This window comes from Bubalus kerabau, chromosome 1, assembly GCF_029407905.1.
Source record: "Bubalus kerabau isolate K-KA32 ecotype Philippines breed swamp buffalo chromosome 1, PCC_UOA_SB_1v2, whole genome shotgun sequence".
NCBI classification, from domain to species: Eukaryota; Metazoa; Chordata; class Mammalia; order Artiodactyla; family Bovidae; genus Bubalus; species Bubalus kerabau.
Window position 1 is genome coordinate 88,630,271 of NC_073624.1, and position 23,775 is coordinate 88,654,045.

The window sequence follows — 23,775 nt, forward strand, 5'->3', positions numbered from 1 at the left end:
TTAACTTTTAATTTTCTGAGGTACCCCAATCTCCTTCTAAGAAGCTCACTGCCATTTTTTTTTTTCTAAGAAAGACAATTACTTCAAAATGAAGGGACAAAAGATTTTTTGCTAGATGTGTTATTGTTTCCATAGCTAAACTACTATTTTGATGCAGTCCAATGCAAATACCAAATGGATATTTTAATGTTATTTTAGAAAGTGATAAAAATGTTTTTCATATGAACCTCATAAAAGTTTCTAGAGGTCCAGTGGTGTGGCCCAGAGAAGGCAATGGCAACCCACTCCAGTGTTCTTGCTTGGAGAATCCCAGGGACAGCAGAGCCTGGTGGGCTGCCGTCTATAGGGGCTCAGAGTTGGACACAACTGAAGCCACTTAGCAGCAGCAGCAGCAGCAGGGGTGTAGGCATGTCAAGCTCTTTCTTTTATAGCCATAACAGGATGGCCCCTTCTTCCCAATCCTGGCAGATTGACTCCAACAGGTTGTTCTTCTTAACAAGGCCACTCACTGCTCCAGTAGACAGCTGGTTTCCCACCTTTGACAGGAAGTCTCTGCCATCATTCTTGCTTATGTTAATTAAGTGGATCTTCTTTACTTTGTTGTCAGAAACTGAACTAAAATGAATTCTCTAGGTAAGAGTATTTCCAAGATGATAAACAGCTCCGGATTTTTCTGTTCCTTGGCTATTCCTCAAGCTTACTGGAAATATCTGGCTCTCTGTAGAGCTGAAATTTATCTCAAGTGACCCACCCACCAAATACATTTCAAATTTCTGATCAATAAACTGGCATCCAGAGTTCAGTATTTCTTAAAAATGAAATCATTTCACTAGATTTTAAAAACGGTGTGACTGAAAACTGGATTCTGTGAAAACCTGAGTCTGACACATTACCCTAGCCTCTTTCCATGGGCATGTTACTTGCACACAGTAGCTGTTCCATTAAAGCTTCTCGGATGACTAGAAACTCTGCTAGTCCTTTGTTCTTGAGATGTTGCAAATTCTGCTGTACTTTCTAAACACAATTTCCTTCCCTCTTGCACAATGTTAGTAACCGGATATAAATTCATTGCATTCAAGGTTCCCTTTGTCTTTGGAACCACTCCCTGGCACACCTGTTTTGGATATTTCACTTTCTAAGCCTCAAGCTTGCAACCAACCAGCAGGCCACACCTGAGCTACGGTGTGTTTGTCAGTAAACTTCCTCAGTGTCCATCCCTCAGGTAACTTTCAGCTGGTCTGATCTCTCTCCAGCCATAGCACTTCCTTTCCTTTACTGGAACTATTCCACAAGGGCTGAACTCATGTGACTTCTTCCCAGGCCTATTTTAGCAGCCCTTATTTTACTTATGCATCAGAAATCTCTTGGATACCTTTCTGGAGAAACAAACAAAAATTCCTAGGCTGCCCTCCAGACCCATGGAATCAGCCTACATAGGCACATGCTCCAGAAAACTGAATTCCCTTCAGGACCCTAGTTTTTGGACCTGGAGTCCCCAGATAGTGGCACATTAAAAAGCTCCCCAGGTGTGATTATGGTGCACTGTTTACTTGCAGCAGGTTCAAGACTTGGTCCTCCAGATTAAAAAAAAAAATTTTTTTTTCCATTCCTCCAAATACTTGGTACGCAAACATTTTTGATGACCATTTTTTCTTCATCATAATCACTAACACTATATGAACCCCTACTAAGTGCTACCTTACTGTGCTTACAAAATACACCAGACACGACTTATCACTGCTTTAAATAAAACACTGCTGCTCAGGATTAAGCATGTATTTATTTTAGTTCAGTTAAAACAAACATACAATGTTTCATTGAAACGGTGTAGCACTCTTTGCCAACAAGTCTTTACTGGAATTGTTGGCCTCTATAACAGTACAGTGGGGATATTTACATTATTATACAGAAAGCTTACCACATCCAGGTTCTCAAAGGTCTTCCACCACACTAGGGCATATTTGATTTCATTACATTAGATCATGTTTTAATGTGATGTTTTAATAACTAATACATTTTGAAAATTTAGACCTTATTTAAAATTTAAGAGTTCTGAACTTGCACCAAGTTTTCATGAAAAAAAATGTGTTGTTCACGTAGTCTGCTTATTGCAAATACAATTCTAACAGTATTTTAAATTTTTAGTGTTTACACAATTTGTCAATTTGTTTATTGAAATCTCTGTACAGATACTTTTGGGACAATTCTTATAGATACATAATGTGAATTCATCAAAATGCAGTTAAGAAACTTATAAGGATATATACATTTCAACCCAAGACCCAAACCTGACATTATATACAACCTATTTACAAATACATATGGACAGACACTGTATGTACATAAGATTATCATAAATATTGAAAAATAGGTTAGCTTTAATGGATTAATGCTGTTCTATAAATAACATTAGTTATAACTGAAACATCCACGGAAGACAGCAATGCAAAATGAGGTGACAAGACAGTGGTTTTAATACTGAAGACTGCTCATTACTGGGAATTCACTGTTTAGGAACCTCCAGATAGACAAAGATAGCTCCAAGAAAATCATGCAATGAAATTTACCCTTGGCAGTTGATTTGGAACCTCAAAGAGCCAGGGGACTGGAGGAACCTTCCAGATCAATTTTTTTTTTTTCCATTTCTTCCTGGTTGCCTCGGTATTTTCTCCCAAATAAAAGGATGTAAACTGTAGAGGTATTCCCAGGCAAGTCTTAAGTTACAAAACCAGCGATTCTTTCCAGGAATTCAAGCAGAAGTGCCAATTCTTGGTCTGAGCTACAGGTGAGGTTCTGGATTCGAATGGAGTGCCAAAAGCCCAATTGAATGAAAGCAGTGTTGTAGAATCCGTCTTCTCACTGCCTTTCGAGATGGTCCCCACTTTCATTTTTGTAGAAACAAACAAAAATGGACCATTGGTTTCACCCAATGGAGCACTACAAGACGTCTTCCAGTTCAGTTCCACAAGGGTCTCTGACTACAGACACATCTTGTCTGCAACTGAGTCACATATAATACAAGAATGCGTAACAAAAATCACGTCTGCCACATTTCTGGCCCTTGCCTAAAACTAAAAATGTTAAGTTCAAGAGAACAACCTTACAGTCAGGTGACAAATTGATGATTCCATTATTTGCTTCCCTCAACCACTAATGGAATTATGTGTATTAGATTTTAGACATTATGCCTAATGAGCAAAGTACCACATTATTTAATAACATATTCACCATACACCATGACATACAATAAATGTGCTCTTAAAGCCAAGTAATTGTTTCACTTCTAACTGGGATTGAAATGGAAGGGTGATCATGCAGTCGGACCAATAGTTACACTCAGGTTGCACTGTTTTCCCTAGCTAACCATTTGTTGGATGTAAACAAGTAATTCTACATTGTACAAGAATGAGATGACAATGCAGTGCACTTGAGTTTTTTTAAAAAGCTTACTGCATGAGAAACCCAGTGGCCTATATGAAGAGAACTTATAGCAAATATAGGTGTAACCTATGGATTAATTAGACCTCTACTGTAGACAAAACATGAACACAACTAAACCATACATTGTCAAGTAATTCACACTTCCATAGCAGATGAGCCATATGAAAAGTTGTACTCTCTGGATAGAACAGTTTTGGCCTACAGCCATCAAATGCCCATTTTCCACTTTTGGAAGCAATGCCAAAAAAGGGCTGGCCCAAAAAAATCCAGAGCTGTCAACCCAACTCTGGAGGCAGATGCAACTGAATAAACCCTGTTTTACCCAATTGCACTATTTGGTACCTCAAAATTAGTTATTTCCCACAGAAATACCTGCATTATCTTCCATTCTAATAGACTGAAGCCATAAATATTTCAGAGTCTAAATGAACAAAAATATTTGGGGACAGAGAAGAAAAGTGATGAACAGAGTTCACCTGATTTGGTGTAGCCACAACCAACCAATTGTCCTTTAAAGGTAAAGTCTGAATGGAAAATGCTCCTAATTACAGTGTAATTTTTCATTATATCATTTCCTCTAAAAATCATTTTGGATAAAAAAAAAGTATTTGGCTTAGTATGCCTACAAAAAGGCAAATCATTTCATAATACTAGTAGTAATTGTTTTTAAGTAACAATGATTTTTTTCATGGAATTCACTGACAACTGCTTTTGGATAAAGTTCAAAAAAAGCAATTTTTAAAAAATAAAATAGTGCTTCTGAGGTCTTTGAATATTTTTGGTACAAAAAAATAATAGTGTTTTTCTCAATGGTTATTTCAATACTTTGCTGTAAATTAAAAAGAATTATTTCTCACATCGAATGGTTCCATTAGGCACATTCAAGTAAAATCATAAAATATCCAAGTTAAACAATGACACAGCCAAACATGTGGCTTGATTAAAGTTAAGAGTTCGTCCATTCTCTGGAATGGAATAAAATTGTCACTTCCGTTAACCCGAGACTCGTGGTTTGGTGTTAATATCCATTTCTACCATACAGAATAGTTTCTTTAAGAACAAAACAAAACAAAACAAGAGTTCACTTATTCTGCACTCAGAAGAACCAGCGAGGAATCTGCACTTCAAAAGGAAGTGAAACTGAAAATATTAGGTGAAATTTCATAGTAGTTGAGAGCTGTAAACTCAACACTGGCATCAGATGGACTACTGTGGAGTTTTAGAGGTGGTGGTTAATGGCCACCTCCCGGGGCATTGTGGACCCAATCCAACACGATCAAGGCCATGCTTCCGGTCATTACCACTATGCCACTGAGCAGGAAGAACACAGCCTGCAATGAGCACAGAGAAAATGGATTAGCAAGCAACAACACATATATGCTAAATATTCTTCTACTTTTAAAAACTAGGCTTATAATTTCTAAAGGGCCTCCCAGGTGGCGCTAGTGGTAAAGAACCCGCTTGCCAATGCAGGAGACACAAGAGATGTGGGTTTGATTCCTGGGTTGGGAAGATCCCCTAGAGTAGGAAACAGCAACCTACTCCAGTACTCTTGCCTGGAGAAATCCACGGACACAGGATTTGCACTAGTGAGCAATAGTCAGTGGGTCCCAAAGAGTTGGACAGAACTGAGTGAATTAGCACATACAATAAATTCCTAAAAGTATGTCTGTATTATTTCACAGAGCTACAGTTTAGCTCACTAAACTGTCTTGAATCATCAGAGTTAAGTAAGGAAAGTCGTTCAGTCGTGTCCAACTCTTCGTGAGCCCATGGACTGTAGCCTTCCAGGCTCCTCCGTTCATGGGATTTTTCAGGCAAGAATACTGGAGCGGGTTGCCATTTCCTTCTCCAAGGGATCTTCCTGACTCAGGGATCGAACCCAGGTCTCCTGCATTGCAGGAAGACTATGATCTGAGCCACAAAGGAAGCCACTGAATGATCAAGGGGTTGTCCATAGAATACTAAGTTACTGTATCTTTAAAATCTTTTCAAACTTTCCCTTCTCATTCCTTTGTATCAAAAGAAAAAGTAAATAATCTTCTTTACTAAATAAACTATTGCACGCAACAAAACTGGACTGATATTTTTGCATTTTTGAAAGGGAAAAATCTTATCTTTTAAAACCAAATCTAAGTTATCTTAAAAATGTAGCCCAAGCTAAAGCTGGAGGTTTTTCTAAGAGACATGAGTAGGTCTACTCTAATTTTACTCTTCAATTATTGCACCAGATATTTTGAGTAAAACAAGGTAACAGTTGTTGGTTCATAAGCATTTCTAGTACTTCAGTCGGACAACAGTTGTGGAGAAAAAGGACTGAAATGCAGTCTTTCTCCTACGTATCCCCACCAGGATCATTTGTGGTTAACATATCATAATCTTTGTAAAATCAGTTGTTATTATACTTTATAGTGTAATAACCCCCTGACCCCACTTGAGCTTTGCTTTGAAAATGGTTAGTCTCATTTGACTAAATACTCCATTTTTTTTCTCTTACACTCCAGGCCCATTTAAGTGCCTGTCACACAGCAGGTGGTCAAGGTTATACTTTTAACCTCTATTCCTATTTCTAAATCTAGTAACTTTCTTGCAATAAACTTAAGAATACATATCAGAAGGCAAACCATCTCTCCCCTCCCGTCCTCCCCCATTCTTCCATCTGTGAAGTACACAGTTATAGGTATATTTATTAGAAACTTTTTAGAAACTTAAAACAACAAATGACATTTAGGAGACTAAAATTACAATCAGTTGAGGAACTTCTGGCATTAAATTATTATTATTCTTTTGGTCATAAACTCTCACTCACCCCAATCTTTTGTACAGATTTCATAGGTTCTTTCTTCACTAACTTGATATAGAACGCAGATGGAAGAATAAAAATCAACATAGCAGCTGCAGATGCACCTGTAAAAACAGCATTGACTATTTCTTAAGAATTCAATGAATCACTTGCTATTCCTTTAACTTTAAAACTCCTGATATTTCAATCAACTTTGATACTTCCCAAAACTTACCAATGAAACCAAAGATATCCCTAATATTTGGTACAAAGATGACAAGCAAATTGGTAAACACCAAGATAGAGACTGTAATGACACTATGACGCCACCAACTGAACTCTTTCGATGCACACAGCAAATGAGTTATGGAACTCCGGATCTGCAAAAAGTAAGTGAATAAATCAAAATTGCAGCTTTAATCAATGAAAAAGAGCTACAAACAACAGGAACCACACCTAAACAAGTAGCTATTTAAATACTCAAAGTGTACCCCTCCTCTACTGCTCTTTTCCTAAACATCTAAGAATTAGAAAGATCATTATATCCTGAATTATGGGAAAAGATCCCAAGATGTATTTTAAAGATGGACAAAACATTAACAACAACAACAAAAAAAACCTTTTAAAACCAAAAACCCTTGATACTGCTGTAGTAGTGTTTTTCTTCTTACAGAACACAAAAATCTCACAAATCTTCATGTCTAACAACTCATTCCTACTGAAAAGAGAGTAGGTGATCACTTACTGGGAAAATGACAACAGGTACTGTCAGGGTGACAGCCACCAACACAGCCAAACGGACAATGAGAAGCAGAATATCAGTTTCCATGACAGAAGAGTAGGTATGAAGCAATTCTGACTCAACACGTCCTACAGAGAAAGACAAAAAAAGAAAAAACGCTTCATGTGTGTTGTTTTCTCTGGAGATTAGTTAGAAAAATCTAACTTACAGCTATTATCTGCACCAAAGTTATTAGCTACTCACAAAATGACTATAAACTAAGAGGCTAATAAGATTAATTTGGAATTAGGGTTAATGCAATTAAAATAACATTGAAGGAAAATTTTTCTAAATACCTAGGAGAGATTTAGCCACATGACCCCCATTAAAAACAACAGGAGCTAAATAGCTAAATCCCAGGGTTTGGCTTACAGTCTGCATGTGTGTTGTATAATCTGAAGGGAACGGGAGAGGAGAGCCAGGATGAACCTAGATGCAAGCACATCACATATAAAAATGCCATCATACGGCTAATGGTGGATTTTGAAGCCTGTTCTCTAGAAATTACTGATTCAATATACACTACAGGAAATTCTAAACTCTAGGTTCAATTGCTCATCACAAATATGAAAGATACTGAAACAGACTGAGCATTTAAAGTGACAGAACTATACATACAAAGTATGAACTTCATTTCACTAAGTGTCCTTTTTGTAAACTAGACATTATTTACCGTAAAATGTCAGGTATCCAAAGAGGGCAGCAAGCAGGTACATGAGAAACATAGCAAAAAAGGAAATCTTGGACACATTCATCATTCTTCTACGGCTGCGGCTGCACAAATTCAAAGGAAAATATACATGCATATTATAGCAGTAGTTGTAGCAGTAATCTAATATTTTTCCAGCTTTTCCAATTAATTTATATAAAAGTTGCTAAAGCACTCACTCTTTAAGCTCTTCATAAATAGGAAGAATAGCAGGATGACAGACAAATGAAAAGGTCAGAATTGGCACAGCGTAGACAGTCTGCAAAAAAATGTGAAACCCTTCTTAACATCCTGATGTAACAAACTCATGCGATATCACAGTCCTGCAACCTACATTTTATACTCATTAATCCTAGAAATCAAAGCTTAAAATGTTTTCTTGCCTAATTAGCTCTTCTAATTTGTTCACTAGGTGTGGCCAATATTCTCACTTCTTAATGTGGCAGTTACTAAGATGAGATGATCTTCTCATCTTTCAATCTACTTTAAGATACAAACCAACACTTTCTTCTCAGTCCTCAATAATGAGCTAATAACCATGTTTCCTAAAGAGGAAGCTACTACCTCACCTCCCTTTACCTTGGGAGTGTTAAAACTTCCAGTGGGTTATTTTCCCTATTTTCTTCCCCAAAATCTTTCTTTGAAAACAAAATGATTATAGTTACCTGTGAGTTGAAGATAAAATAACGTGGTTGGCAAGAATCACTTTCAGTCCTATTAAAACCCATATCAGATAGAAAAGTTGCTGGCTGTGTTAAGCTGCTGTTTACTGTTTCATTAACTAGAAAAGCAATTTCCGCAGGACAAGGAATCTGAAATTTCTTGAAAATCACCTGAAAATATATTATTTTGCATTTGTTAGAATGAATAATGTGACAGGGCTTAGAAAAAGAATCTTTAGCTTTAAAGAAAAATTATACCTACCACAATCAGAAAGAACATCATACACAGCAAGGAAAGGCCACTGGTATATCCCAAATATCCTATAAGGAGGAAAGAACATGGGATTCATTTACTAAATCAGGTTTAGGGCAAATATGACTCAATTCTGTTTCTAAGACTTCAGTGTGGACACATGAAATTTCTAATTCTTATACAGCAAGACGCAGAATTACTTAAAAATACTTGTTAATAACTAAATCGGTAACAACTATCCCTTTTGCATTTTTTATAAAGCACAAGATGTTCTAAATGGCAACCAAGTGCTTGGGCCTTTTGGTAGAATTTCTTGAAGACTGGCAAGTTACGAATGCGATTCTCAAAGGTATGTTTTTGGGGTTCTTTAACTCAGCCTTCATTATTTTCTATTAAGAGAAAGCCAACTAGTTGGTGGGGCTCATTTCAATTCTCTTTAGAGATGGATTTGCTCACCTAAATTCCTCAACAGTGACAAGGGAAGAATGAGCACCAGTGATACCAGCAGAACCAAATAGTCACCGTTCAGATACCACAATCTGAATGAAAGAAAAGAAAACCAAGGTCACAACCAGTCATAAATATCCTCAGAATAACATATATTTCTTCTCACAGGACTCGTTTTATACTTAAAAGAAAAAAAGAGAGAGAGAGAGACAGACAGGTTGGAAAGAGTTATCACTTATTCAAAAAGCCCACATAGGCAGGAACAGCTTTCTAATTTAGTGTGCACAATGAATATTCACTCAGGTTAGAAACGGGGTTTGAAACAGTATCACTTTTGTCCCACTGTTTGCTCTGGGAAGGCTGCCAGCTGCTTCATAACATAAAATGCTTCTTAAAGGCTTGATACTAACGGAGGGAACAAAGCGGCATTGTTAAGCCAGTTAATCTTATCTTTAAGCATTTTTAGAAAATTGTACACCAACTTTGTCATAGCTTTAGCTCACATTTTTTAAATGCTGGAAACAAGGAAATTTTAAAACAAGTTTCTATCAGACATTTGTTAGCAAATGTACTTACTAAACATTTCAACACGGAAATTTTTTCACAGTTCGATAAAATACATAGGCAAAAAACAAATAACAAAACCCAGTCCCCTCCAAACAAGAGCTTATTTCAGGCTGTCAAGAGTATGTGACATCTTGACCCACCTTGACTCCAACAGTAAAAAGATCCCTTCTGAACTCAGAGAAAATGTTACGTACCTCCCTAAAAGTTTTAGCAATGTTTTTTCCTTTTTAGGTAATCAACTATACCTTGCTTTAAATCACTTATTTTCAAATTCTAATTGCCCTGTCAATTCTAACTCAGCTCACTTCAGCAATAAAGACCCCCCACAGAAAACTAACATTTAAAGACCAGCTTATTAGGTTTCAAATGCTGCAGAGATAACCACACTTTTCTGTTTTGAGATAATGAGCTGCATGTAAGCCGGGAAGTACATTATCCTTCCTCATGTTTACTTTAGATAAAAACCTGTTAGTCTGCTTGGATGAGTAACTCTGCTGGAAGGACAAGGTTTCTACAGCATGGCCATACATTTTCTGGTACTCTGCATTTTCAAAAGATTTTCCAATTCACAAAAATCAGACAGGGATTGATTTTTAATGTAATTCAAAATGTTAGTCCTAACTTAGGTTGGGGTATAAGTTATTCAACTGAATCTTCTGGGGACAGAGAAAGTAAGTAGTTTCAGAAAACCTGTTTACATACATACATATATTTGAAATTTGTTATTCAGTTAGCTATCTAGCTACTATTTTGGCCTTTCCTTTGTGAAGTTCAAATCAGTTTCTGGGGGACTTCTTGGTCAGTTTCAACAGGAATATTAACAAAAAATAATTTACTGATAATCATTTTGTATCCAACTTTGATAAAATGTATCTAATCATTTTAGACTGCAATTGTTTCTTATGAGTAACCTTACTTAGCACCTACCCATTTGTATCTTCAATGTTCATTAATGCCTGGATCACCAAAGGTAACTCATATTTCACTATGAAGAGGTAGCTTGACATAGCTGGAGGAAAACAAAATTATACCATTACAAGTGCAAAATGTTGCATGTGACACCAAAAATAGCGTGTCACCACTCTCTGCTACATAAAGAGCAAAAAACTATACCCAAATCATCTTTTAAAAACTCTTACCTCCAATGTTCTGCATTGTAATGGATCCAGATGCTGTGAGCTTCCCAACCATTCCAAATGCTTTATGTCCCAGCTGTTCATATAATAAAGACCCTATAATTTAAAGAACACAGGTGCATGAAGGGAGAGAAAGAAAATCATGATAGGCATAACTGTTTTAGAAATATAGAGTGCTACCATACCTCCTTCATTGGCAGTCTTCAAAAGGAGATGAACAGAATACAGGGAAAAGATTGACACAAACGTCAACAGAATTCTGATGAGAGAAGAAAAAGGTACAGGGTTATACATTAGCACATTTATACTTAAAAGACGATTCTTTTTGACTCTATTTAAACATTAAATACAAAACCTGTCCTAATATTTTTGCTAGACAGAATGACCCCAATGATGTGTGTTCACTCTTCTGGCTAGCGTGTCAACAAGCTCTTACCTGGCCCTAAATATGACTGCATCATGTCTCAGGTAATAGCTCTACAGTACTGGTTATGAACAGGATCTACCCACTGAACCAAAGGTGCTGGGAGACACTGGAAAGATTAACTTTCCAGTGGTAGAGTTATAAGACTTATATTTTGATTCTGCTACCATGGTAATTAGTTATGTACTTGCTACTTCTTTGTGTTGTAATAGTTCCTATACCTATAAAACGGTTTTAACATTTGCCAGTTACTTGGGAAATCCAATTGAGACAAGTTCAGGAAAGGTCTGGAGTTCCCTTGAACCATATAGGTAAGCATAGGAATGGGACTATATAAAGGAAGGAGGGATGATACATGCTAAGTGTCAGGGACAGCTTTACAAAAAACTGTCATCAGTTATTTGTAAAATTGATGGGTGTCATCAGCACACATCAGAGGAGTAACTACTGTGAAGATGTACTATACTGCGCCCCACGGTATGGAAGACAAGCCCAGATTGTCACAAAGTTAAACAATGTCTGTGTGAGAACAAGCAATCTATCAGTGAGACTGGGCTGTCTCCTCCCTCAGTCCTTTCGCTTGGATGGAACAGGAGAAAAAAAAAGAATAGACAAGAACTAAAGGTTCTCTACTCAGTTACTAAGTTTTCCTTTAGGGCACACATTGTCTCTCATTCCAGCTTTCCTTTCCTCCCCACCAGGCAAGCCGAGAGAAACAAATTTCTTTTTATTAAAATGAGCCAACAACAACAACAAAAAATCAAAACAGGGAAACTCATAGAAGACTCTGCAAATAAGATGACAGTCACATTTTCCAAATTCTGAAATGGCAAACTGAATAAAGTACCATATAAGGTTTGGCAAAGAAATAGATGTCTGTTAGTTAAACCTAGTTGGTGGCATTAAGCTGCCGTTCCAATGCCAAAAGTTTAATGGTGTCTAATCGGCAGTGGCAATGACACCATCAGCCTCATCGCTAACTGAACAAAGCATGGCTTAATCAAACACAATGTTGAAAGTGTGCTAACAAACTCAGTCCCTCTTTTACACAGAGAAGACAATGAGGAATGAACAGACTCCCTAACCTTTGAGGTCACTTTCAATCTCAAGACTGGGTCTACTTTATAGGGTTATAGGGTAAGCTACAGAGTTGTTTAACCAGATGAGGGCAGCCACGAGGCTTTTGTGCCATTTACCTTTATACCTCGACATATACCATGTAAAACAGTGACGGATTTAAAACTCACTTTAGCGTTTGTGATATTATTTAGCCATTTATTGAATAATCAAACATTCAAACACTATTAAAGTATAAATAATTTCGAAAGTGCAAGGGTAACATATCAGAATTCTGAGTTCTTTTATGAAACAAAGGTAGCATTTTACCCCATGTAAATTCTGCACCACAACCACACTGGAAGCATTTAAAAATTGCCTCTGGTTTTTACATGAAGAGTTAGGAAGGGTTTCAAACATTTAACAATGATACCATTCAAATACCCTACTAAAAACTTTGAAAACTCTGGGGTTCTTTCTATGTAAATTCCTGGCTCTTGGTCTTAGACCTCAAAAAACCTCATGGTTCATGAAGCATGGTGAGTGAATCCTAGCTTCCAGTGCTCAAAGCCACACTTAACACATGTGGAATTTCACCACAAAGCGGAGTTTTGCAAAGGCTTGCTTTTCTTTTGATGAACATTCTCTTCTGCTAGAAAAAAATAACTTGAGTAGAAGGCACCAGTCAGCTAACTAAAATAAGACTGTAGCAAAGAGAGAACTCCATGCGCTGTGTATACGTGGTTTCCTCATCTGCACAGTAAATCACCCTAAAAAGAAAGTGCCTTAGCCAGGAGTCCATGGTAGCCCAATCTTAGTAGCAACGATACAAACATCGCGGAAACATATACTCGAAATCACAGGTATTTTTCTTTTATGCCTTTTTCCTGGAAATAAGGTCCATAGTTTTATATTCTCCAAGAGTCAGTGACCCTACAATGGTTAAAAAGCACTGTTTGAAAGTCTTCTCCGAAATCCTATTCTACGTATTCATGTGGGAAAGCACAAGGAGTAACTAATTCTAACTAGACAATTAAGGAAAAAAAAAAAACCAAAGCAATTCAAAGCAGATATTTTTTAAAGTAGTCACATTTTGTTGTGGTAATCACACAGACATGGATAAAAAAAAAACCCCAAAAAATTGAGACCAAAAAAAAAAAAAAAAAATCACATATGGGTTGTTTTTCGGTGTCCAGAAAATTATGACTCACTTTTCTTAAACGTGTTCTAGGTTAGACAAATACCATCACACCCTATATATTAAAAAAAATAAGTTGTTTTCCTTACGTACATAAGAGGCCACAGGTCCTTGGGGAGACTGTCAATTTACTAAACGGAGTTGAAGGTACCATGCTTTTTAAGTATTTCTTGCTTCAGAGTTTGCCAGAGTAAAAATTTTACCCTGGATCCATCCACAGTTCTTTATAAACACCCAATCCCTATTCAACTTTATTCCCTCCGACTCAAAGACTTTTCGGATTATTAGTTTTAAGAGTTGTCCTAATTTTCCCTACCTAATTGACTTTTTTGGTATCATGCAGTTATGTAGCAGAATAAAGAGATTATTGGATTTCTCACATTTTAAATTTTAAGCAAATGATTAAGTCAATTACTGCAACTGTAAATTCAGTCTCTGGAGCCAAAATATATGCTGTATCATCATATTAACTGCCCTGCGTGGCAGACTCACTACTTACACATACTTACATAAAAAGAGCAATTCCAGTATTAGCCATGGCATAAGAAAGCCCAAGGATTCCACTGCCCACAATCGCATTGCTCAGATTAAATACTGACATTCCAAAGGAAGTAGTACCTGGATGCTACATAGAGGGAAAAGGATAACCAAACATATAACAATAATTAAATGGAGAAAACCAGCTTTGGGCAAGTTAGACTTGAAATCTAAAAATAAAACTATTCTTTTACTCCATAAAGCCACAGAAACACAAATGATTATTTTTAACTTACAAAGTCAGTTTCATACTTCTTTTTCCCCAAATTCGATTCAAGTAAAAAGTTCTGGTTTTCAGGATCTACATCGGCATAATGGCTACAAAACAGAAAAACAAAAAAAAATCCTAAATTGGTTGAAATACACAAAGGAATGCTTCAACACAAAACGCCCCCGCGTTTAGCTGTCACATATTTTAAATGCATATTAAGTAGTACTCGACTTTCACACGACCTGAAGGCGTGTTCCCATACAACAACCAGATAACGTTCCAAAGATTACACGCTCTCTCCAAATGCTACAATAATTTTAAGCAACAGAATTCTACGTAAAGAACTTCCGATGCACACAAGCCGTTTTTAAAAACGCACACATCTCCCACCTTTTCAGAGCAGCTTGTTTGGTGGGGTAGGAGTAGTTGAAGTCGCTGTTGGAACTATAGCTGCTGCTGTCCTCATCTGGGGAAATATTGAACCTTCCCATTTCCACTTTCTTCATGTTGGGCAGCGGGAGGAATCGGACGCTGAGTGTAGTGCTGGGTTCCTTTTGTCCTTGGAGACTCACGAGCCCGCGCCGCTGCCTGTGAAGGTAGAGGCGGCGCGTCAGGACTGCAGAGCCCGCCCTGGTCACGTGACACCGCCGGGAGGCGCAGCGCGGCTGATTCATCCCCCGCCAGGCGAGTGGAAAAGTACCAGCCGAGCGCGAGGGGCGGGGGCGCGCGCCGAGGGGCGGAAAAGTACAGACCGCGAAGCCGCTGAGAACAAAGATAGTCCCACCGCAACGCTGCGCCCGCTGAAGCTCGCGCCTTCCGGGACCCTAAGGACCCTCTCCCGCGCAATTTAACGTTTTGCCCTCTCTATTAGCCCAAGTTTTACGAAAGGGGCGTGGGGGGGAGCTCTGTTTCGCTTTTCCCGCAGCCTCCTTGGTCGTGCACAGGCACGCAGGACACACATCCCATCCAGATATTTGGCTAGGTGTGCATTGCATGTAGCCCAGGCACACAGCTCCCCGTTTCCAGCATTTACAATAGCAATGCTGCGTAATCCTTTCACGCCTGGAGCCCCCAGATGGGGAATTGCCTCTGCGGCAGAGAGACTCGAAGGGGGCGTTAGGCGGACACGAGTTTTCTCCCGAGAAGAGGAGCAGAGGGCGCGCAGAGAACCGAGGGTTTGTTTACACGCGCACGCCCGTGCCCTCGAGCACACCCGTCCACTGGCATTTGACTCGCAAGCTCTTCGCCCGGCTGGCCCCTCCTATGCCCGGAAAGGAAACTGATGCAATATCGATCGCCGATTGTCAAATGTTCCCAGTATGTCTTCCCCAGTCGTGGCCTCTGCTACATTAAAAGCTCGAACCCACATCCGTCCTCCCCCAAATTCCAAGACCCCTGGATTTAATTGTTTTTATTAAATCAGTCACCAGACTTGTCGCAGTGGAACCGCGGGCCTGGCTGGCTTCCCCTCCCCCTAACGAGAAGATGCGGCTCCGATCTGGGCGGGCACACGGCCCCCGCGCCGCGCCCCTCCCCCGCCCATAAGAGGACAGTGACCCCCGCTGCAGGCCGGGATAGAAGACTGGCCAGCAAACTGAAAACGCCCTCCCCGGGAAGAAACGACACCCACAGCTGCCTTCCCGCCGCGGCCCCTCCCGGACGCCCCTCCCCCACTCCCGCCCGGCCCCCGCGGCTTTTGCACAGACGCCCCCGCGCGTGTTACCTTGGTGGTCTGGGCTCCTGTATCCCGGAAACAACACGCAAAAGACTTCGGTGAGTTTTTCTCAGTCAACAAAAATCATAAAGAAAAACAGAACAAAACGAAAAACCCAACAAGAGCCAGGAAAAGAATTTTAATTAAACAAGGAAATGGCAAGTTGCCGCCCCAATCGTCCGGCGTCCGCCGTCTGAAGGGAAAGGCGCGAGTGTGCGGAGCGCGTGGTCGGGCTGCTGGCGGCGGTGCGAGAAAAGCGCTCCGGGACGGCAGCGACGCGCGGCTCTGAGGCAGCGGGGCGAGCGGTGGGTTTTAGCGGGAGGACGCGTCAATGGGCGGGGCCCCAGCCTCCGGAGCTTGCTTTTTTGTATATCAACACTACCTGGGCTCCGCCCCCGGCCAGCCTGGGCCCGCGAGGCCCCGCCCAGCCCCCCGCCCCGCCCTCTGCCTCCCTGCCCCACTGCGCCCCTCCGGGGTGGCTGAATCAGGCAGCCCAGCCCCGCCTGCTTCCTCCCCTGCTCCTTCCAGGCTAACTCCACTCTGCCGACTCTGGTCAGCCTGAAAGACCCCCTCCCCTCGCCCGTGCTTTCCCCTGTCTGTCTCTTTCAGCCCAGACTGGTGCCAAATATGCTCTTTCTCCAAGTATGCTCGTGTCCGAGTTACCAGCAGGCTTTCCTTTCCCCATTAGGCTCTTTGGGGACACATCCCGCCCATCCAGTGCTTTTCTGCATGTTATTTTTATGATTTACAGGGGGATTTTCTCTCGCACTCTTGGGCCAACGGAGCAACGTAGTCTCCATGGTAGGTTTCTGTTCTCGTTCTTTCTTCTCGTTCCTAGACCTGCTTTCATTCTTCAGAACAAGCCTGATGAGGTCGGTTGGCAGCTTCATATCGGGATATCCTTTTTGTACGGAGACGGAAAACCCTATGAAGTGTAAAGCGACATCCTGCCCAGCAAGCCAGACTCTTTGCAAGGGTCCCCAGTGGGCGACTCGGCTCCTCCGAGGGGGTGTAGGATCCCGTTTTTCCTTCCTGGACATGTTTCGCTCATTCCACCACCCCAAATGAAGAGCTCTTCTCGCCCTCCTCGCCTTTCTCTCCTATTTACAAGAGGCACTGCCTCCTTTGGAATGCCGGTGCTCCCCTTCCAGTGTGGATGTGTTCTTGCTTAGCCAGGCAACTAGGGGGACCCTTCGCTGTGGAATACTCGGTGCTGCCGGAAAGGCTGGAAACAAAGGCCTCTTAGGAGAGAGAATTGTTGGTTGAATGAATGAATAAACAAACGACCTGACCTACTGCTCTCTTCCTTTTGGAGACGTGGGAGAGACTGAGCAGGGTTGGGTGTGATCACAATTTTTGCTTTCAATGTTTTCCTGAGGAAATCTGTACAACTGTTTCCATGACACGTGAGGCTGCGGGTGCCCTTGGCTTGCACCAGTGTGTATGATTGACATGGGAGGACCCGATTCCACTTTATACTCCTTTCTTCCCAACCCCTTCAACTGGTCAGACCAGTCTCACCTAAACAATACTCTTTCTTGCTTTAGAACCCAACTTCCCATCGCCATCACTCAGGGCTTAGTCACTGAGCCTCAGGAAGGCTTCCTTCCTCACCCCTCTTATTCCAAGGACTGTTTCCTAAACCATGTGGTGAAAACGTTTTAGAACCTATGCTGTCTTGTACCCCAAATTGTTCACGTTTGTAGTCTTGTCCTGCCAGGGAGACTGTGAGCACGCCAGGGCAAGTTTGGCATTTGATACACAATTAAGACTTGCACACAAATTCCCCGATAACACTGATCAACTCTTCTAGACTGGATAGCAATCTTAATAGTGGGTTAGGGAGGACTCCTTGAAAGTTCCTTACTGTCAAGTTTCAACTGATGAAAATCAAAAGGTCTTAAGTCACTTCTTCATCCAATTTAGTCCCCTGCGTAGTCTGGAGTGATTTGTGATTGGCAAATCCTACTCTCAGACTAGTTCTCTTGTCAGTTGAATTTTTTGGTGGTGTGTATTATAGTGCATGGGCTTCCTTGGTGGCTCAAACGGTAAAGAGGTGGCTCAAAAGGGCTCCAGTGCAGGAGACCCGGGGTTCAATCCCTGGGTCAGAAGATCCCCTGGAGAGGGAAATGGCCACCCTCCCCAGTATTCTTGCCTGGAGAATTCGATGGACAGAGGAGCCTGGTAAGTTACAGTCCGTGGGACTGCAGAGTTGAACGTGACTAATTTTCACTTTCATTATAATGCATGCTTAAATTTGACTCGTGTGTGTGTGCATGTTGGGAGGAGGGCTGTAATCTTGTTCTGATTTTTCTATGACAAGAACCTGAACAGTAAATGACAAAAAAGAGGTGGAGGTGTTGAAACATCGATTTTTCCATTGGCAAGTTTGATTATATCTGATCACTCAAGTGGCTTCCAAGTGAGGCCACATGTGTTTGAGATTTTGCTCTTATGCTCTAGAGTAAGAGCTAGTAAGGGCTAGAGTGCATGGGACATAGTGCTGCTGCTGCTGCTGCTAAGTCGCTTCAGTCGTGTCCGACTCTGTGCGACCCCATAGACGGCAGCCCACCAGGCTCCCCCGTCCCTGGGATTCTCCAGGCAAGAACACTGGAGTGGGGTGCCATTTCCTTCTCCAATGCATGAAAGTGAAAAGTGAAAGTGGAGTCGCTCAGCCGTGTCCGACTCTTAGCGACCCCATGGACTGCAGCCTACCAGGCTCTTCCATCCATGGGATTTTCCAGGCAAGAGTACTGGAGTGGGGAGCCATTGCCTTCTCTGATGGGACATAGTACCCTGACCCAATTTCTGGGAAACTAAACTGCCAAATTCTTGTTGGTCAGAAGTGCTACAATTTTGCTCTTTTCCTAAGCGAATGTTTAGCAGAACAGTGCCTTTCAAACTGCAGAGTGGGACCCAGGAGTCGATAGTGATGCATTCAGTGGATTACTACAAACTTTTTTCCCCTTTAATTCAGTAGTACAAAATAGAATTTAAAATTTCAGTATGCCATACGTGGAAATGCTAAGTACTAATCTATAAAACTTTACTTTTGATTATGTATAAATATGTATATATCCTGAGTTATGATGTAAAATCTGTTTCATACTGTGAACTGGGATCAAAGAATTTTAAAAGCTAGTGAGAGTAAAGACAGGGACATAATCACAAATATAAGTTGTCAACTCTGGATTTTCAGAAATGTACTACATTGTCAAGATAGTTTGGTAGCAGTTTTTAAGGACGGTGGATAGATTTGTTCTGTAGAATTATTTGACCTTTATCACCTGATAAAAATAGAGCGGGCCTGTTTCTAAGGGCTCCAGTGAATTGTTTCCTAACCTGTGGTTGAACAAGATCATATTTAGGATGGTCCTCAAAATTTTATTCATCCAGCATTTCAGATTGCTTGAAGTGGGCTCAAACATCATATTGGTTCTCTCTACCCTTTATGGGACTTCCCAGGTGGCACACTGCTAAAGAATCAGTCTGCCAAAGCAGGAGACACAAGAGATGTGGGTTTGATTCCTCGGTCTGGAAGAGCCCCGGAGAAGGAAATGGCAACCCACCTCAGTCTTCTTGCCTGGAGAATTCCATGGACAGAGGAGCCTGGCAGGCTACAGTCCATAGGGTTGCAAAGAGTCAGACAGGACTGACCGTGCAGGCACGCATCCCTCCTGTCCAGCCGTTCTCAGGTTGGCTTTCATGGCTGTCTCTGATGTGGCACTAGTCTGTGGCCTGCGTGTGTGCTCAATTGCTTCAGTTGTGTCCAACTCTTTGCGACCCCCTGGGCTGTAGCCCACAAGGCTCCTCTGTCCGTGGGATTCTCCAGGCAAGAAGACTGGAGTGGGTTGCCATGCCCTTCTCCAGGGGATCTTCCTGTCCTGGGGACTGAACCCGTATCTCCTGTGTCTACTGCATTGTAGGTGGATTCTTAACCCATCAAGCCATCTGGAAAGTCTGGCACTAGCCTTTATTTCCACCCTGATCCCCCACTATTTCTTGTGGTAGGTAGCTTCTGAGATGGAGCTCAACGAACCTCACTTGATATTCATACTTAATTGTAATCCCCTTTCCTTGAATGTGGATTGGACCTAGTGATGTGCTTCTATTCAGCAAAGTGATGGTATGTTACTTCTAAGATTAGGTTACAAAGAGTTCTGGCTTCCATCTTGTTCTCTCTTGCTCTCTCCCTCATTTGCTTTGAGGGAAACCAGATGCCATCTTGTGAATTGGCCTACAGAGATGCCCCCAGGGCAAGGAAATAAGTCTCTCTGAACAGCCCAGGGAGGCCTGCCAAGTCACAAGAGTAAGCATGGAAGCTGATCCTGCCCAGTTGAACCCTGAGATGACTGCAGCCCCAGCTAATACATTCGTGAGAGGACCCAACTAAGCCCAGCCTGGATTCCTGACCCACGGAAATAAGTGATAATAAATGTGTATCATTTTACACCACTAAGTTTTGCTATAGTTTATTACTGGCCATAGGTAACTAATACATTTCCCTTCTTATACCCTATGCTTTTGCCACTGTTCTCACTAGAAACCATTTCTCATTTAAGTGATACCCACTGCTTGTAATATTATTTATACCTCCTTGTTCCTGGTGTTACTATATATCTAAACTTTTTCCTTTGAGACTCAGCTTAATTTTTTTTTTTATTTGATACTCCCATTTGAAAGTGGTCTCATTCTATTTTGAACATTGTACTTTAAAAATATCTTTTTGTGGCACTTCTTTTCCTGTTGTCAATTTACTTGATTTTATGTTAGTTCTTTCCGGGGTTGTTTTTATGACAGCTCCTAAGCCCCCCGTAATAGTATTAACTCTGAGTACCCTGGTGACCTCAGCACATTTTTCTGGTATCGAAGGGTACTCTACTAGGTAGTAATTGCTGTGGAACAAATTATTTCAAAACTCAGTGGCTGAAACTCTCAAACTTTGTATGAATCAGAAATTCGAGAGCAACTCAATTGTGTGTTTTAGCTTGGAATCTCTTATGAGGTTGTAGTAATCTGACAACTATGTGTATAGTTATCTGATGGCCTGACTAGGGCTGAAAGATCTGTTCCTAAGGTCACACACTCACATGCTGGCAAGTTGGTACTGGCCAGTTGACTCTTCTCCAAGAAGGCTTCTTCACAAGCCCGACTGGTGTCCTCATGACATGGTATCTGGCTGATTCCAGAGCAAGTTATCCAAGAGTGATCAAGGCAGAAGTTGCAAGTCTTTATAAAGCAGACTTGGAAGTCACACTTTATATTTCCACCATATTCTCCCAGTCACAAAAGCAAGCCTGGATTCAATGTAGAAGGGGATTATACAAAGACATGAATACCAGGAGGTAAGGATCATTGGGGCCTTTCTGGAGGCTAGGTACCACCCAGAAAGGTTGTCAGTTGCAGAAAACTGTTTATTGTAAGAAACACAATATGCAATTAGAAGTGGCTTAAATAATGATACTTTGTATCTCATATAATAGAAAGTCTACAGATAGAGCAGTCCTAGAATTAATTCTTAGCCTTTTAATCTCCTCAAAGACTGAGAGGTCACCATCTTTTCATTCTGTCATCTTCAGCATGCAGAGATACCTCCTGGCATGGGCACATGTTGGCTGCAGTGGTTTCAGAGCTCCTGGGCAGATGGGGCCATGTCCACTGAAAAAGAAAGAAGTGTCAATTCTGTGAATCAGTTTTATTGAGAGATAATATTTCCTGACAGTACTGTTGTGGATATCTCTGATCCTTTTGGCCAGAATCAGGTAATAGTCATGCAAAAAAACCACTTTATATTGTGAGTCTGTATGTTTGCAGGCATTATGTTTTGCAAGTGCACACCTTCTCATCCAGAAAAGGAAAATTATGGTGCCCACAGAAATTCAATCTTAAAAAAAATTTTAGAAATGTTTAGCTTTACAGACCTGTTAGTATAAGCATACTTAATTATGTTAGGACTGTAGAACAACTACCCAGAGTGTCAGTACTCTGTTTATCTCATTTCCTCCCCAAATAAAAAGGGAAGGACTGACTTGATTAAAGATCTTTTTGTGGTATTTACACAGTGGCCTTTTCCTGAGACCCTGGAAGAGTCCATTTTGGTAGGCGTGGTATATACTAATGAATATGAACAAAAACTGTCAGAAAGATGACAGATTTTTAAACTGACAATAGTTCTTTCACTGGATAAGTTAACATCTGCTAATTAGTAGTAAGTGACTTAAAAATTTCACTCATAATTTTCCATAATAAAGTGATTTAAAAATACTTTTCTTTTTAGTTTTTAATTGTTAGCAGTCTGTTTTCTTGTCCAGAAAAAAAGGACAGCAACTGTGTGATGTATGCCTGTGAGCTCAGTGGTATCCAACTCTTGATGACCCCATGGACTGTAGCCCACCAGGCTCCTCTGTCCATGAAATTCTTCAAGCAAGAATACTGCAGTGGGTTGCCATTTCCTACTCCAGGGGATCTTCCCCACCCAGGGATCAAACCCATGTCTCTTCTGTCTCCTGCATTGGGAGGTGGATTCTTTACCACGCAGCCATTTGGGGCCATGATGGACATTTATTCCTGGTCTTCAGTTTCCCACTGTTTCTTTGCCCAGGGCTATAAGATACTGAAATAAGGTTTTATGAAAATTAACATATGTACAATTCTGGTTCTTAGATGAAAAGCATTTTAATATCTGGACTTGGTTCTGGGATATTTACTTAGGTAAAACTACTGTTTTGACTGAAACATTTGACACCACGTGTCAAGGTTAAGGTGCCTGGGTCCACCTCCAAGTAACCTCGTCTTGGGACACGTGGTGTACCAACGCCACTTCTCAACCCCTCTCCCTATTCAGCGACACCCATTTGCAAGAATAGTCCAGGGCCCACCAGTCCCCGAAATTGTTAAATTTTGTTTGCTCTCTTTACGTGAACCATTCACATAACACATCCCTTTTGAGTACCGTTTGTCAGCCCTGGATGGGTGAAGTCAACAAACTCCCCGAAGTTGCTGTCTAGGGAATACATTTTATTCGTGGCTGGGGAAATGAAGTGGGGAATGTCAGGGACAGAGAAAACAACTTTTTTTCCAGGTGGTGAGCGGGGTAAGTGAGCTACAATAGAGCTGACGACACGCTGTGTCTGAACGACGACGCAGTGCAGGGCGTCAAATGAGTGGAAGCCAAGACGCCCATCGGAACCGTGTCCTCCCTTTGTCTTCTATCCTTACCCTGAAAGGTGTGGGGGGACCCGTATCACGCGGATCGGAGGTGGCGGGGCCGTGGGGGCTGCGGCGCCCCTGAGGCGAAGGCGGAGGCGCCAAGACGCCGCTCCTTGCTTTTCAGGATGCCAGCGGGGTACAAGCAAGGTCGCGGGCAAGGCCGCACGGCGGCTCGGAGCTCCAAGGTGGGGCACGAAGGAAGCGAAGACTGCCGGCCGGAGGGCCAAGGCGCGGGCGGCGCCAGGCGGGCGGGGCGCGCGGAGCGCTGCTCCCGTGGGAGAAAGGAACCTCTGCGGGGCCGGGGTCGGTGCGGGGAACAGAGGGAAGGGAGGTGGGGCGGGGCCACGGGCGCGCAGCCGCAGTAGGTCTCTGAAAATTTTCCACTAGGGCCCCGAGCGACCTAGCCGCCGAGGCGCTGTCAGCCTCTGCGCACCCAGGGCCACGTGACCGTGACTCAACAGGCGCCGCCTCCCGGGTCTCAGGCCGGGTAGTGCAAGGCAGCGGAGGGAAAGTGGAAAGAAGGCTAAGAGGTGCGGGGATGGGCGTTTATCTCGGCCCCACCAACCCCCCTCCTCCGTCCAGCTCGGCCAACTGGGAGGCTGCCAAGTGCGCGCCAGCCGGGCTCGCCCGGGACGCGCCCAGCCCGCG

The 23,775-nt window shown here is 41.8% G+C and overlaps 1 protein-coding gene and 1 long non-coding RNA gene across 3 annotated transcripts; both read right to left on the reverse strand.

The window, feature by feature from the left end:
- Positions 1–1,763: 1,763 nt before the first annotated feature.
- SLC38A2 (solute carrier family 38 member 2) lies at positions 1,764–16,237 on the reverse strand. 2 transcript variants are annotated; one of them, XM_055581673.1, is made up of 16 exons: positions 15,928–16,237; positions 14,595–14,792; positions 14,230–14,311; positions 13,966–14,081; positions 10,964–11,037; positions 10,782–10,874; positions 10,570–10,651; positions 9,085–9,167; positions 8,638–8,696; positions 8,379–8,546; positions 7,893–7,972; positions 7,678–7,778; positions 6,969–7,093; positions 6,459–6,603; positions 6,251–6,348; positions 1,764–4,772 (listed from the first exon to the last, which is right to left on the reverse strand). In XM_055581673.1, exons 2-16 carry the CDS (start codon positions 14,708–14,710, stop codon positions 4,674–4,676), a joined length of 1,521 nt encoding a protein of 506 aa, XP_055437648.1. In that variant the 5' UTR covers positions 14,711–14,792; positions 15,928–16,237; the 3' UTR covers positions 1,764–4,673. The 2 variants fall into 2 exon arrangements, with proteins under 2 accessions (XP_055437648.1, XP_055437657.1); XM_055581682.1 differs by lacking the exons at positions 13,966–14,081; positions 15,928–16,237 and having other exon boundaries at positions 14,595–14,735.
- A 5,074-nt stretch (positions 16,238–21,311) lies between these two features.
- On the reverse strand, positions 21,312–23,423 carry LOC129652752 (uncharacterized). The gene is made up of 2 exons (XR_008714726.1): positions 23,137–23,423; positions 21,312–21,576 (listed from the first exon to the last, which is right to left on the reverse strand). It is a non-coding gene; the product is annotated as an uncharacterized LOC129652752 (long non-coding RNA).
- Positions 23,424–23,775: the final 352 nt, after the last annotated feature.

Excerpts from the sequence above, each read along its gene's own strand:
- SLC38A2 (XM_055581673.1), bottom strand. The coding sequence starts at position 14,710 with ATGAAGAAAGTGGAAATGGGAAGGTTCAATATTTCCCCAGATGAGGAC. Across the intron at positions 11,038-13,965 it reads ACTGGAATTGCTCTTTTTAT|AATTCTGTTGACGTTTGTGT; the intron begins GTAAGTATGTGT and ends TTCTCTCATCAG. Across the intron at positions 8,547-8,637 it reads TGATGTTCTTTCTGATTGTG|GTGATTTTCAAGAAATTTCA; the intron begins GTAGGTATAATT and ends ATATATTTTCAG.